Consider the following 13,722-nt stretch of genomic DNA (forward strand, 5'->3'; position numbering starts at 1 on the left):
ATTAAGGGAATTGATAGTATTGATGTGTTTAAAATTAAGGGAATTGATAGTATTGATGTGTTTAAAATTAAGGGAATTGACAGTATTGATGTGTTTAAAATTAAAGGAATTGATAGTACTGATGCATCATCCTTCTTTGGCCTTAATGGTGGGAATAGTAAAATTAGGGGACACAAGTATAAATTTTGGCAAGGTAGGAGTCATCTTCAGCTAAGACAATTTTATTTATTTAACAGGGTGGTTGGTCTTTGGAATGAGTTGCCTTTAGATATGGCAATTGCAGTAAATTTTATGGAGTTTAAAGGAAGGCTTGATAAATATTTGAATAAGGGCTGGCTTTGAGTGTTTTAATTTTAACTTAAGGTTGACTTTAGTGGATAGCATGGCTTAAATGGACTGACAAGTTTCTTGTTGACCTTAAATTTTGTTAAATCAGAAAACCATATAACCAATTAAAAATATTGCAGGTACCTTGATGCTACTCAACTATATATAGTAAGAAAAAACCCAGAGATATTCATACATCGATACAAGTGGGAAAAATGATCATATTACAAGTAGGAATTAGCAGGCTATTCAAACAAAAACAGAGTAAAACTAATAATTTACAGTTTTTAACGATCAAAAGATAAGCAAAAGGGTAAAGCTTGATCTGGGATTCCACATTTCATTGGTTGATGATAATACTCAAAACATTTCCCATCACACAGTCCCACACCACACTCTTGGCACATGAAGCGAGTGTCTCTTCGTTTTCCATGAGACCGACACACACGACACTCTCTCTGAGGATAGCGCTTCTTTTCAGTTTGAGGAATGGTAACTTGGTGATGTTTTATTGTCTTTAGGTCTGCTATAACTGAAGGGATATTATGATCTTCAATAGAAATACTTGTCTTCTGCCAGTTGATCCAAGAATTTTTTGATAAAACACTGTCCAATTCTTTCTCTGTAAAGAAAAGGTATTTTGCCTTTCAGGTTTGAAATAAACCAACAAAATCACAACAACTACATATTCATTAAGTAATATTTATTATTTTTCAAGATTCTATAATGAGAAATAACAAAGAATAAAAATCATCAAAAGAAATAAAGTTTTCAAAGCAATACTTCATTTTCTTTTTTACAAAACCAGGATGAATTCTGATAAATCTATCAGTAGGATATCATAAGTACTGAAAATAAACATAACTTTCTCTCTTTCTGTGTGAAGAACAGGTAACTCGTCAAGACTCGTGCAAGATAATTAACATAAAATCAATCCAATATAGTCTGTTTCAGGTATTCCTGCCTCAACACTGAGCTATACAAACTACACTATGTGATATCTGATGAAGCATATCAACAGAAACTCTGGACATTTCTCCATACGTGACAGCTCCCAAGGTAACCAAATTATGTGCTAGGTTTCACAGGTTTAATCCTTTAGGTACTTGTTCTTAAAAGTTAAGGAATCTTAAGAGTTCACGTCTGGATATCAAGAAAGTTGTACATGTTTTAACACAAGTTGCAATGACAAAACATTGGCCTTATGTTATTTAAGATAGTTGTTGCTCTGTCACACTACATGATTTTCTTGTTACCGAGTGTGTTCCAAAACAATGTTTCCATATTAATTTCACAGATCTCGTATTGATTTAACATACGTACAAATCTTATATACCTATAACCTGTAATTCACTTATCTTAGTTAGCTTTCAGTAACTTGTAATTAGTGTTCCCAAACAAATCATCAGTAGCAATTCAAGCTGACAGTTTAAGAAAGAAATTTTATACCGAGTAAAAAAAACAACAACAAAAAAAAACACAATAATTGAAAGCATGACTTTTGATGATACTTTTTAAGCACTGATGACTACTTGTTATTGTTGAGATTGGCATAGGGCTTTTCTTAAAATAAGGCCCTCAGTTCAGATATACTTATGTTAAGCCTAATATCCTGGCATGTCACTGTATTAAAATACATCATTGTTCCTATTTAATAATCCATTATGTATAAAAACACCATTAATGCCACGTTAAAGGCATTAAACATACCTGCTTATGGTTCAACAAGGTATATATATATATATATTTATATTATTGTATGTCACTGTGTTAAAATACTATTTTTTTTTATTATGTTAAATACAAATATACTATTAGTGCCACCTGATAAGTGTTAAACAATACCTACTATACTTATGTTTCAATAATATGTGTATGTATATTGTGTGTTAATCACAATGTTTTGGCTGGTACTGTGTTCGAACAGTAAATGTAACATATTTGAAAAGTATATCATTAGTACCACCTTGACAAGCATTAAACAACACAATAAAACACATGCTATATCCAAGTGTATCTCCGAGAACAAAAGAAGAAACAATTAAGAGTTCTATAATGATAATTAAAATGCTTAGATAATTTTTTTTTATCAATTTAAGTTTTAAAATATTTTAAAAAGGAAATGAAGTACATAATACATTATGTTTACATAAGTTCATAAAAACTGTTTTACAACCCAATTACAATAATCACAATGTTAAACCAAAAGGAGTTTAATATGTAATATATTTTGTCCTGACCTGGTCACGAAACACCATTATTCTTTCTTTAGTCTCAGACGTGCCACAATTCTAAATGTGTTATTAACATATATCACCCTAACCCTTAAAATTCAATCTGTGGAGCAATATCCTTTTTTTATGTTGTTGGGTGTCTTCCGAGACATTTATTTCTAGTTGTTACACATTTCTTACTTTACTAAAACATTAACTTCACAGAAATATGTTGCTTAAAAAATAAACCCTTTTGTTAGAAAAAAAAAAAGCACATCAAAATGTATCAAAACCAAGAACGTATGATACGTATTTAAACATTTCATCCAAGCAAACAAAAAGGTTTTGTGTGCTATTACAGATAAACATTTACAAATAACTACTTTGTTAAACAAAATTGTAGCTTAACATTAACTCTGCAGTACAAAGCTTCTAAAAATGCTTGCAAGCAATAACATACATTATTTTAAAAGTTTGCTTTTCCACTTTTAAGAGACTTTTTTTTTTCAAACTCGATAACAATAAAATTATAATCCTCCAGTATTATGTTTGCCAAATAAATTATCCTCTTTTTTGTTAACTTGTGTTACAGCCAAGGGTGCCTGCAGAAAATAAATTAGGGGGGTCAAGTAACTCAAGTTTGAAAAAATTATGAAATCGAAATAGTTTTCTTCTATGGAAGACTGGAAGTCGCCATTTTTTTGGCATGGGCTGAATAAATATAAAACTATGATTCGATTAAAATATCTTCTAAATTACTGTGTCGACGAGAAATAAAAATAATTTAGATACTAATCATACTACTGTTAATACCCCTGTAATTACAAATACCTTATGTTTTTCCAATAACATAGGAGAATAGTTTTACAAATCTAGTAATTTTTTTTCTTTTTGAAAATCCAAGGGGTCAAGTGACCCCCCCCCCCTCTGCCTCTTCACGTGGACACCCATGGTTACAGCAGTTAAAATATATTTTATGTAATCATTAAGTATATGTCTCATATAAGCACCGCAGTTTAAAAACCTCAATGAATTATGATCTAGTCTGTACCATTATGCTAAACCAAATCATTTGATTTGTTTGTTCAATTTTGCACAAAACTAATTGGGGGCTATCTCTATTAGCTGTCCCTAACTTTTAAGTGATAGATTAGAGGGAAGGCAGCTAATCAATACCACCCATCACCAACTCTTGGGCTACTCTTTTACCAACAAATAGTGGGATTGACTGTCACATTATATCACTCATGGTTAAAAGGGCGAGCACATATGAATAACAGGATTAAAATTCATAACCCACAGATTGTTAGTCGAGTGCCCTAACCACAATCGTGCGATATAAAAGCTTACACATACATATATACATGGTAATATATCACTTACAAAATATATATATATATCACACAATAATGAAAAGTCATGAATGAATCAGAGTACAATTTTTTTTAATATTCTTAGAACTGAATAATTTACATGTACTGAATAAAGTATACTTTACCTGTTAACCTCCTGAAATGATGTTTTTAGATAATCACTAAAATTATTACCAGTACATTCACAAAAGTGAAGGTCAATGAAGTTTAAAACACACACACGACTTCCATGTTTCATGAATTCCCCAGAATGACATGTTGATGATATACAAGATACAACAAATAAGTTACACGTGTAACACAGGTTTGTACACACAGCACTTTAGTGAGAAGAAAGTTCAGAAACTTATACCAGCCACATCGATCTAAACGTAAATCAGGTCTCGTGAACTTTAGAGAATCAACAATTACGACCTCTTTAAATATATTCAATTCTTCTTCAGAAATTGATATAATTACTAGCATCATAAGTAATCACTTCGTGCAATAAGTGTCACAAAAAAGTTTGGAAAGAAAATTTCAACAGTAATTAACTTAGCCAATAAGAATTGCACATCTTTATATCCTACAAATTATAAACGATTCAAGTAACAATACAGTGGTATTTACTGTCACTATAAAACTAGAAAAATGTACATTGTATTCAAGAAAAAATAACAATGTAATGTAAGCAATTTAAAGAAAAGCAAATAATCTTGAACAATTCGAATGTTTGTCATTTATATTACAACACATGAAACTGACATATAATAGCAGATCAATGCAACAAGATGAGAATTGAGAAGGTTTTTCCAAACCAAACAACTAATGCCTCCAGAACTTCAATGACCAAGAGCTTTTCTTGTCTGTCCGTGCTGAACCCTCAAGTGCGTTTGAAGGTCACCTGGCCAGCTGAAGCACTTGTCACACCGAGAACAGTGAAACTTCTGTCTGCCACGAGTATGAATTAATAAGTGACGATTAAAGTTTGAACGGTTGGAAAAATTTTTATTACAAACTGAACAAAAAGTTATTAAGTTTATTTTTTCAATTTCATATGCTGAGTGCTGGGATGAATTTCTTGGATACACACTTTTGAAATTTCTAACTGATTTACCTGTAAAAAAAAAAAAGAAAGTGGTGCAACATTTCAAATCCTCAACAGAATAAAACAACTAACAATTATAATTTTTATGGATCAGAGGACAAATGTAATATGTGAAAGTACATTTCAGATCGTCAACAGAAGACTAAATCTAACAAAGCTAACTTGGGAAAAACTAGAGAACGTGAGAACAAATGTAACATGTACAAGTGAAAAGGTTTCCAAATTTAGTTTGGTGTAGATGAAAGAAAACTGCCATTAAAGATTTTTGAAATTCTTGTGTCCCTAAGATACCTTCTGCTAATTTCAATTTAAAGCTAAACTACTTTGTGAACAGTTTGATTGAAACCTAATTTATATTGTACTATTGTTTAGTTTCACTCACCTAATAGAAAAAAAAATACTTGAAAAATAACTGATAATTAAATTAAAGTAAAATGTACGTTGTGTGTATATTTTTTGTTTTTGAATATTTATTTTTTATGAATTTGAAAACTTAGAACAATAACTAGAGTCGAAAAGTCAACTCCAATGTTAAGATATTTTATTAAAAAACTGTGAGATACTACATGAATGTAACAGCGTAAAAGAAGGGATTTATTTACAATGTGCATATATATATATATATATACAGTAAATATATAATAAAAAAGACGACATGGAATAAAAAAACAAAGATTATCTTCTCTGTATCAACACTGGTGTTCGATGCTGTTATCAGCAAGTTCATCCGTTCCAAGATGAAAAGATCGTATGTGTCTGTCTAAGGACTGTTTCCTTGATAGAATTTTACCGCACAAGTGACAGGAAAAGCTGCGCTTTCTGATATGCTGATAATGTCGATGGACTCGTAGCGAAGACTTACAACTGAATGTTTTCAAGCAAATTTCACATGTAATTCTTAGATTCTGCCAGCCTAGTCCAGGATTGGAAACTAAAACAAATAATTTCAGTATAGCTACCTCATAAGAAAACCCTTAAAAGGTACCATATTACAAACAGCAATGCTAACTAAAAGTTATGACACCACAGAAAGTTGTCACTAGGTCAAGACAGAAAAGATGGTGGTGTCCGTATTTTCCACGGTTCAGTAATAAAATAAATATGGTTATAATGTTATCTTTACAAACACATCAATGATCTAGAAAGGTTAAAACATAACAAATAACCCAAACTGAAAAAAAATGTTGACATGTCTAAACATTTTTAACAGTACTGTAAAACATGAACATCATAAAAAAAAAAAAAAGCATTCCCAACAACCTTAAAATCTTCAATAACCATTACGACACTAACATTGGAGGATCATGTTGTCCACCAAAACATGTAGTTATTGTGAACATGGAGACGTGACGTTTATTGAAAGTATGAAAAAAATTCTGTAAGTGTGATTTATACTTGATATCTTTCTATTTCTATTTATTACAAAAACCTTAAGAAAGAAACAGCCTTCAGTGAAATGAATACTTACATAAAGGAAGAAATAAAAGTGCTCTTGAAATTTATTATATAGACAAAAACTTGAGTGAAATTTCAGTTTCATGTATCCACTAAAAGTTGGATCTTTAAACGACTTTACTCACTCTTAGAAACCACTAGTGTATAGAAAGGACTGAACTAAATCATACGAGACATTCCATTATCCAATGGATTATTTAAAAATTTTGTGTAAGATGTGTTTAGTGGGTACAAGAAATTCAGTACTTGATAGAAGGTTCAAGTGCTCTATTTCACACTCTTTAACAAAAAAATATATATATATATATTTAATCATCATTTTCTTTCTGACTTTTATTAGGTAGTAATTAATTTCCATTAAATTCTATATGTCTGGATAATTGATAGTAGCAAGCTCTATTAATTAGTTTATATGTAAATTTATTCACATTTATTTAGTTTTAATTACAATTTCAACTTGCCGAAATTCAGAAATAACAGTAAAAAAAAACTGTATTTTTTATTGTATTTGACAGGACAAAAGCATATAGATAATTATTAGAACCACTGTTACAAGTTCAAAATAATTACTTGTCATCACAGTTTGCAGGATAGGAGTTAAAGAGAGAACCAGGGTTTTGCAAAACATTCTAAAGAACAGAATAGAATCTAAAATGTGCTCTTTTTACAAGATGATACACTTAAGTAAACTACTAAAATTTCTGTCTTACAAATTTTCCATTAAAAAATATGAAATAAACATTTTTCAGTTATGAACTACAGGTACGAACTTCTTACTTTGTATATGAAACTTCAAATGTATTTGTTACGTTTCTCTCTCTCGGTAAGTAATTTACTGTAGTGTAAATATGTAAGCACATGTGCAAAATGAAGATCATACAAGTAATTCCAAAAGTAATGATAATTAATATGTGAGTATCAAGATGTAATTTAATGAAATATCAATCCAATGATATTAACACATCACCTTTGTACAAAGAGCTACATGATAAACACAAATGTAATTGAAATGAGTTCTGTACAAGATGTACAGAAGAGCAAAATGTAAAAAGAATTAAAACACATGGAAAGAGAAACTGTACAGGAGTCTTTCATAGTGTCAACTTTAAAATAACATCAACATAATTTCAAAAAATAAAAATAAACTACGAGCCTCGAATATAACACTGCTTTGTGCAACATAATTAATAAATTCTGACAATAAAAAATTTTAAATTTGCAATTTTTATGATTTAACGATTCTAGACATTTTTTTTTTAATCTATTTCGGCATACGTAGCTCAACATTACTGCTACCTGATTTAAATTATTTACAGTACGATAATGTTACACGTCTTTCCGAAGACGTCCTGTACAAACATTCCGAAGATGACTAGCTATACATTTCTTCCATTTAAACTTTACTGAGCAGTAGGGACACTGGTGCACCTTCTCTCCGTGACTTGTTGTGTGCTGTTTGAGAAGTTCTTTGGTTCTGAACAGTTTACAGCACACGTTACACTGAAACTTACGACCAGAGTCTTTAGACAAACCAAAACCAGCTTCTTTCAAGTATACCCGACTCTCTTTCATCCAAGGTGAGTAACTTGCTGAAACAGAAAGAAAATTAAAGAAGCAATCAATAAAGAGTTTTGCTGAAAATTAAAAAGCTGAAGGAAATACAGGATATACAACAGCACTAAATATCAGAAAATTCCTAAAAACATCTTTTATGATACCATAGTACCTTCAGTCTTCAAAACTTTTATCAATTTCTTCTTTAATACTTTAAATTGAGGCACAAAAGCTAAATCAGTGAATTGCATTTAAATCACTTACAGGACACTCTATATATGTGTGTGTGTGACAGACAAACACATCAAATTAAAAGCATCTTTATGAATGGAATTAAATCTTTCAAATTAAAATTCAAAACACTTTCTGAGTATTAACCTTTATATGTCAATATTTTGAATTTATTTTAAACTCAACAACGACTCAAAAGAAGAACTGTGTATCTATTGTTAATTTAAAATTAAAATAATACTGCAAGCATTTGTACAAAATTAATTGAAGTTATTTTTTATCAAACACACACAAAATTAACAGCAATAAAAGGAATTTAAAAAATTTAAATTTATTTAGCTATACAAATATTAACTGGTAAAATATCTTGAACTGAAGTTAAAAAAATAAACATTGTGGTATGTGTGTGTGTGTGTAGTGATTTTAACGATACATCACATATTTAATTGGACAACAGAGAATATTTATTATTCTTCCAGTGAGTTGTTACACGATCTCATATGCGAAAATAGAAAAAAACAAAAACATGCAAAGTTACTAGGTTATAAAACAGGCAACAAAAAACTAATCATATGACTGGCTTATTAATAAAACATTTCAAATAATGGTACTGTTCACATATTACTAGTTTACAATGACAAATTTAACAATAAGTACATGAATCATTTTATTTCATTCTTATGATAAAATTGTTTTTTTTTTTTTTAAACAAGTCGCTTCAGCAAAAAACAAAATTCAATGATTATAAATATTTATTGAAACTTGCATTATTTGCTTCTTTAACAATAAGGAACTGAACCATTCCATAATTTCTTTTTCACAAAAATGTTAGGATAAGAAATTGTAGGAATTAAAATTCAGAAAGACATTAAATTAAGATATAGTATAGTGAAGAAACACAAGGTAAAAGAAAATGTGAGTAATAAATGTATCTGTAAAGTTTGGCATGAACAGTATTAAATTAGTGTTTTTACAAAAGTTTAATGGGATGAAAAACTTAACTGCTTTTAATCAATAATAAAATTTCACTATTAATATGAAAAATAGTTATCAAAAGATTAAAGCAAAGGTTTGAGACTTAGCTAAAAAAAAAAGAGAATGTATTGCACTGTTTGATTTTGTTTATCGTTAAACACAGAGCTAAGCTATCTGTGCCATGCCAACCACAGGTATCAAAAGCTGATTTTTAGTGTTACAAACCTTTAGACTTACCGATGAGCCATTACTTTGTTAAATAATAATTGCTACACTATAATTCCTAACAGAAAAATCACAAATTTCAACTGTTCTAAACAAAAATCATCATCACAGCAATAGGGTTTATTATTTTTTTACTTATATAATCAGTCTAAAAGATAATGGGGAAAAAAACAAATTTGAAGTTATAATCATCTGTGTTAACACTTTAAATATATTTTTACGCTAATAAACATTATGTAAAACTACAAATAAAGAAATTTTGTCTGGTTTGAGTTTTTAATAATTTACCAAAAATAATATTTCCTGGTCTCTTTAATAGTTTTTAAAAACACGACCCTTGCCTTCTTTCTAATGTAAAGAACTCCAATAAAAAAAGATATTTTATTATGTTACAGTTATTGTTTAGAATTTACCAAAATAATTTGGTAAAAAATACTTATAAAGGAACCTTAAAATACGTTTTAGAATTGCTCTACTGATATTTCTGTTCTGCACATCATACAATTGAATGAATGGATTCTACCCAATACATTGCACCTGACTATTTTTTAAGAATCCGTGCCTAAACATGGACAAGCAAGAATTTTTTTTGTATTTGAAATTGCCTTTCAGTTGAGATCCGAATAAAATGTGAAAAATGGTAACAAACAGGAATATATTTTAGGTAAATTATTATCATTCAGAGCTGAAAGTGTTTTCTATGGAAACGTCTCTTGTGTCTTTCCAGATTATCTTTCCAAGTAAATGACTTTGAGCATACATCACACGGATACATCTTTCGTACATCCTGATGAATACTCTGGTGTCTCTTCAGTTTTGCTTTTTCCGTAAAAGCTTTATGACAGATGTCACAAACATAACTTTTGTTTTTTTCTAGTACATCAAAAAACTCCATTACCATTCCTGGTGCTTGAACACAATGAAATCCTATAAAAACAAAATAATTAGCTGTTATTAAGATTAATATTTTTTTTTTATGTAAGCAGTTGATGCAAGATATATGACCTATTTTGTCTAAATTTAGTTAAAAATGTGAAAGAAATGATCAGAATAATTAGCACAACTTTACTGTCCGACTTCATGTATGTAACCATTATCTTCCCCATAAGATCAAGCTCCTCTCTACTAATCCAAGTTGTAAGAATACAAAACTTCAAGATGAATTTAAATACAAATACATTCTTCTCAGTCTTCAGACCTGTGATATTTTCTTTGTTGTTAATTCCAAGAAAAAGTTGATTGTTTCAATTTTAAACATGTCTGAAAAAGAAATACAAAGTTTTATTATTGTTTAGTATAATTATATATACCTTAAGTCAATATATTAAACAGGTTAAGCCTTATTAGATGTTACTAGGTTTATCTTGGAAAGCTATCAACAGCAATACCCAACTAGAAACTTAAAGTTATTCAATTAGTATGAATTTTAAGTTTTTTTTTTAGGTAAGTTATTCCTTAATTATATCTGTCATACCATATTAATATTAGGCCTAATATTAATGTCATATGACTAGTATAATTGGAAAAATGCATTCATACCATATCAATTAGTAACTGTTTTATATTAAAGTATAATAAACCTAATTAAACATCCATTTATAATTGCTTAACTATACATTAAGACCCAACTTTTTAAAGGAGGGGCTAATTTTGTATGTTATTATTAGTGTTAAATATAAGCCTATTTGTCAGAACATTATACGAGTAGCTAGGGAAGGGCTTCTAGTCAAATCAAACTTGACTTTACCTTATACATTCATGTTTATACTTCATGTATAAGCTAATATACATTAGATGCACTTCAATAACAAAATACTTAATTTAGTTTGAATTTGGATACTTTAATCAAACCTTTAAAAACTTTTGTTTGCAAAACATATTACCAATGTTTAATCTGCAGAAGAAACTTTTTTCGCAAACAAAGAAGCCAACTATGACCATGTGCATACAAATAAAAAACACAACAAACGGCCATAGGGTACTCCATAAAAGTAAAAATGAAACCCACACTTTTTGGGGGGGGGGGATAATGATTCTCTCTTATACTATTGTAAGGTGCTGACCTCCGTTCGTTGTTGACCACAAGTTTTGGATCCTGGAAGAAGTTTTTTACCTTGGCCCTTCCCCTACAGAAACTTCAGTCCCACCCCCAAGCTCTCTGCAGTAATGTATTGGTAATATCATCATGTAGCTTGTGTTTTACCCACTAAAGAAAGAAAGCAAGCAGGAAGTTTGTAATATAAACGTTCTTTTCAGAGACGGTATTATCCACATCCGATATTATTCCAATATCACTACATTATTTCATGTATACCAACATGACTTACATTTTAGCCATCATGGTAAAATAACTAAGTGTCTACCTTGCCTATGATTAGCTATAAAATTAATAAGGTACGCTAACACAATTCACTGTAAAGATTTACTAAAGTGATTAGATTAGTGGCTGTTGTACAATAAGTATGATATCACATAATTAAAACAAGAAACACACGTGAGAAAAATTTTCAAACTGCATAACTTATCACTTCAACGTTAGCTATGCTTCATCTGTCAGGCACATAGTTCTTCCTGTACCTCAAATTATTTTATATTTCCTAGACAGAACAAGAACAGGCTAACTTTCTTAATGGGTCAAATCAGATGCGTGAAACCCCATTTTCTTAATGTGTCAAGTAAGATGCGAGAAACCCCATTTTCTTAATGTGTCAAGTAAGATGTGTGAAACCCCATTTTCTTAATGGGTCAAGCCAGAAGTGCTAAACCACACTTTCTTAATGGATCAAGTCAGATGTGTGTGAAACCCCACATTCTTAATGGGTCAAGTCAGATGTGTGTGAAACCCCACTTTCTTAATGGGTCAAGTCAGGAGGTTTTGATAAAGGTAGTCTCCCTTTTTTCACAAACCATGGGGTGGTTCAACAAAACACCTTTGTTTCCAAGAAAATCTGAATATAAATGTGTACCCAAGGTGGTGTACACGTTGACTTAACCGGGATGGTCACATAGTAAGCTATAGTGTTTTATACACATAAACACACAATGCACCGATGTAGGTCAAGTCGTATTGGCTTCCACAAATGTCCAGGATAACTTTTCTATCCCCAGAATCATTCCCTGTAAGAACTATCCCTTCCAAGACCAAAACAGAACACAATATTCCAAGTTAGGCCTAACTATTGACATGTATGTAGAGATAATTATCTCTTTTGACTTATAAGCATTAAAGTTCACTCTGCCAAATATTATATATCTATCAAGCACCTTTAATTTACAGTTGACATAAATTCACTCTACTTATACATATTGCCATTAGTTTACAGGAACTGCCAGTCATTAGTAATATTTTTATTGTTTTTAAATAATAAGTACAAACAAATTATAAAGCTGTATCATACACTACCTTCAGCTCAACTTTATATCTTTTTGTAATGCTTATAAACATTTTAAACTAAATTTTTTTGTAGCTTCAAACAAAAAATATACACACACACACATATGAAAACATTCTCACTAGTTTATAATGTAGCTTAATAAGTTGTCTTGTATGCATTCCTGAATGCCAGAATCACGTGTAATTAATATGCATATATAAAAGAAGCTTTCTACATGTCATGCTACTGTATTAACCAACCAGCCTTTGAATTACTACTTTTTTTTACATTAATACCTAATTATAGATGTACTTACCTCTTGCATCATGTCTGGATTTTCCTAGTTCACAATGGCCTGTAAAAGCATTTTACATTTACCATTTTAAACTCCTAATGAACTAGGATGATAAATAAAATAAATGCACAGGTATTTTCCCTAAACATTGTTTGCGGGTTTAGTCCAGCGATTCCCAAACATTTTTCACTGACAACACCCTAACCCACTTCACTTGATTTGCACGACACCCCTGCTGCCATATACAATATTTTTTTGTAGTTTTTTTTATGTTCTTAATTATTATTCATTTGGCAAAAATCTTCCGACATCCCTAGCAGCTTACTGTGACACACAGTTTGGAAACCACTGGTTTAGTCAGTGCTGTGACACACAGTTTGGAAACCACTGGTTTAGTCAGTACTGTGACACACAGTTTGGAAACCACTGGTTTAGTCAGTGCTGTGACACACAGTTTGGAAACTACTGGTTTAGTCAGTGCTGTGACACACAGTTTGGAAACCACTGGTTTATTCAGTACTGTGACACACAGTTTGGAAACCACTGGTTTAGTCAGTGCTGTGACACACAGTTTGGAAACCACTGGTTTAGTCAGTGCTGTGACACACAGTTT

The 13,722-nt window shown here is 30.5% G+C and overlaps 1 protein-coding gene across 1 annotated transcript in view; it reads right to left on the bottom strand.

The window, feature by feature from the left end:
• The window catches only part of LOC106464125 (zinc finger protein 271-like), a 33,699-nt gene that overhangs the window by 14,424 nt on the left and 5,553 nt on the right, over positions 1-13,722 (bottom strand). Inside the window, exons 2-4 of the mRNA XM_022391803.1 lie at positions 10,122-10,367; positions 7,967-8,044; positions 719-949 (exon numbers count right to left, since the gene is read on the bottom strand). Coding sequence (XP_022247511.1) covers positions 719-949; positions 7,967-8,044; positions 10,122-10,367 — 555 coding nt within the window. The remainder of the gene's footprint in view (positions 1-718; positions 950-7,966; positions 8,045-10,121; positions 10,368-13,722) is intronic.

This window comes from Limulus polyphemus, unplaced genomic scaffold (genome assembly GCF_000517525.1).
Source record: "Limulus polyphemus unplaced genomic scaffold, Limulus_polyphemus-2.1.2 Scaffold1565, whole genome shotgun sequence".
NCBI classification, from domain to species: Eukaryota; Metazoa; Arthropoda; class Merostomata; order Xiphosura; family Limulidae; genus Limulus; species Limulus polyphemus.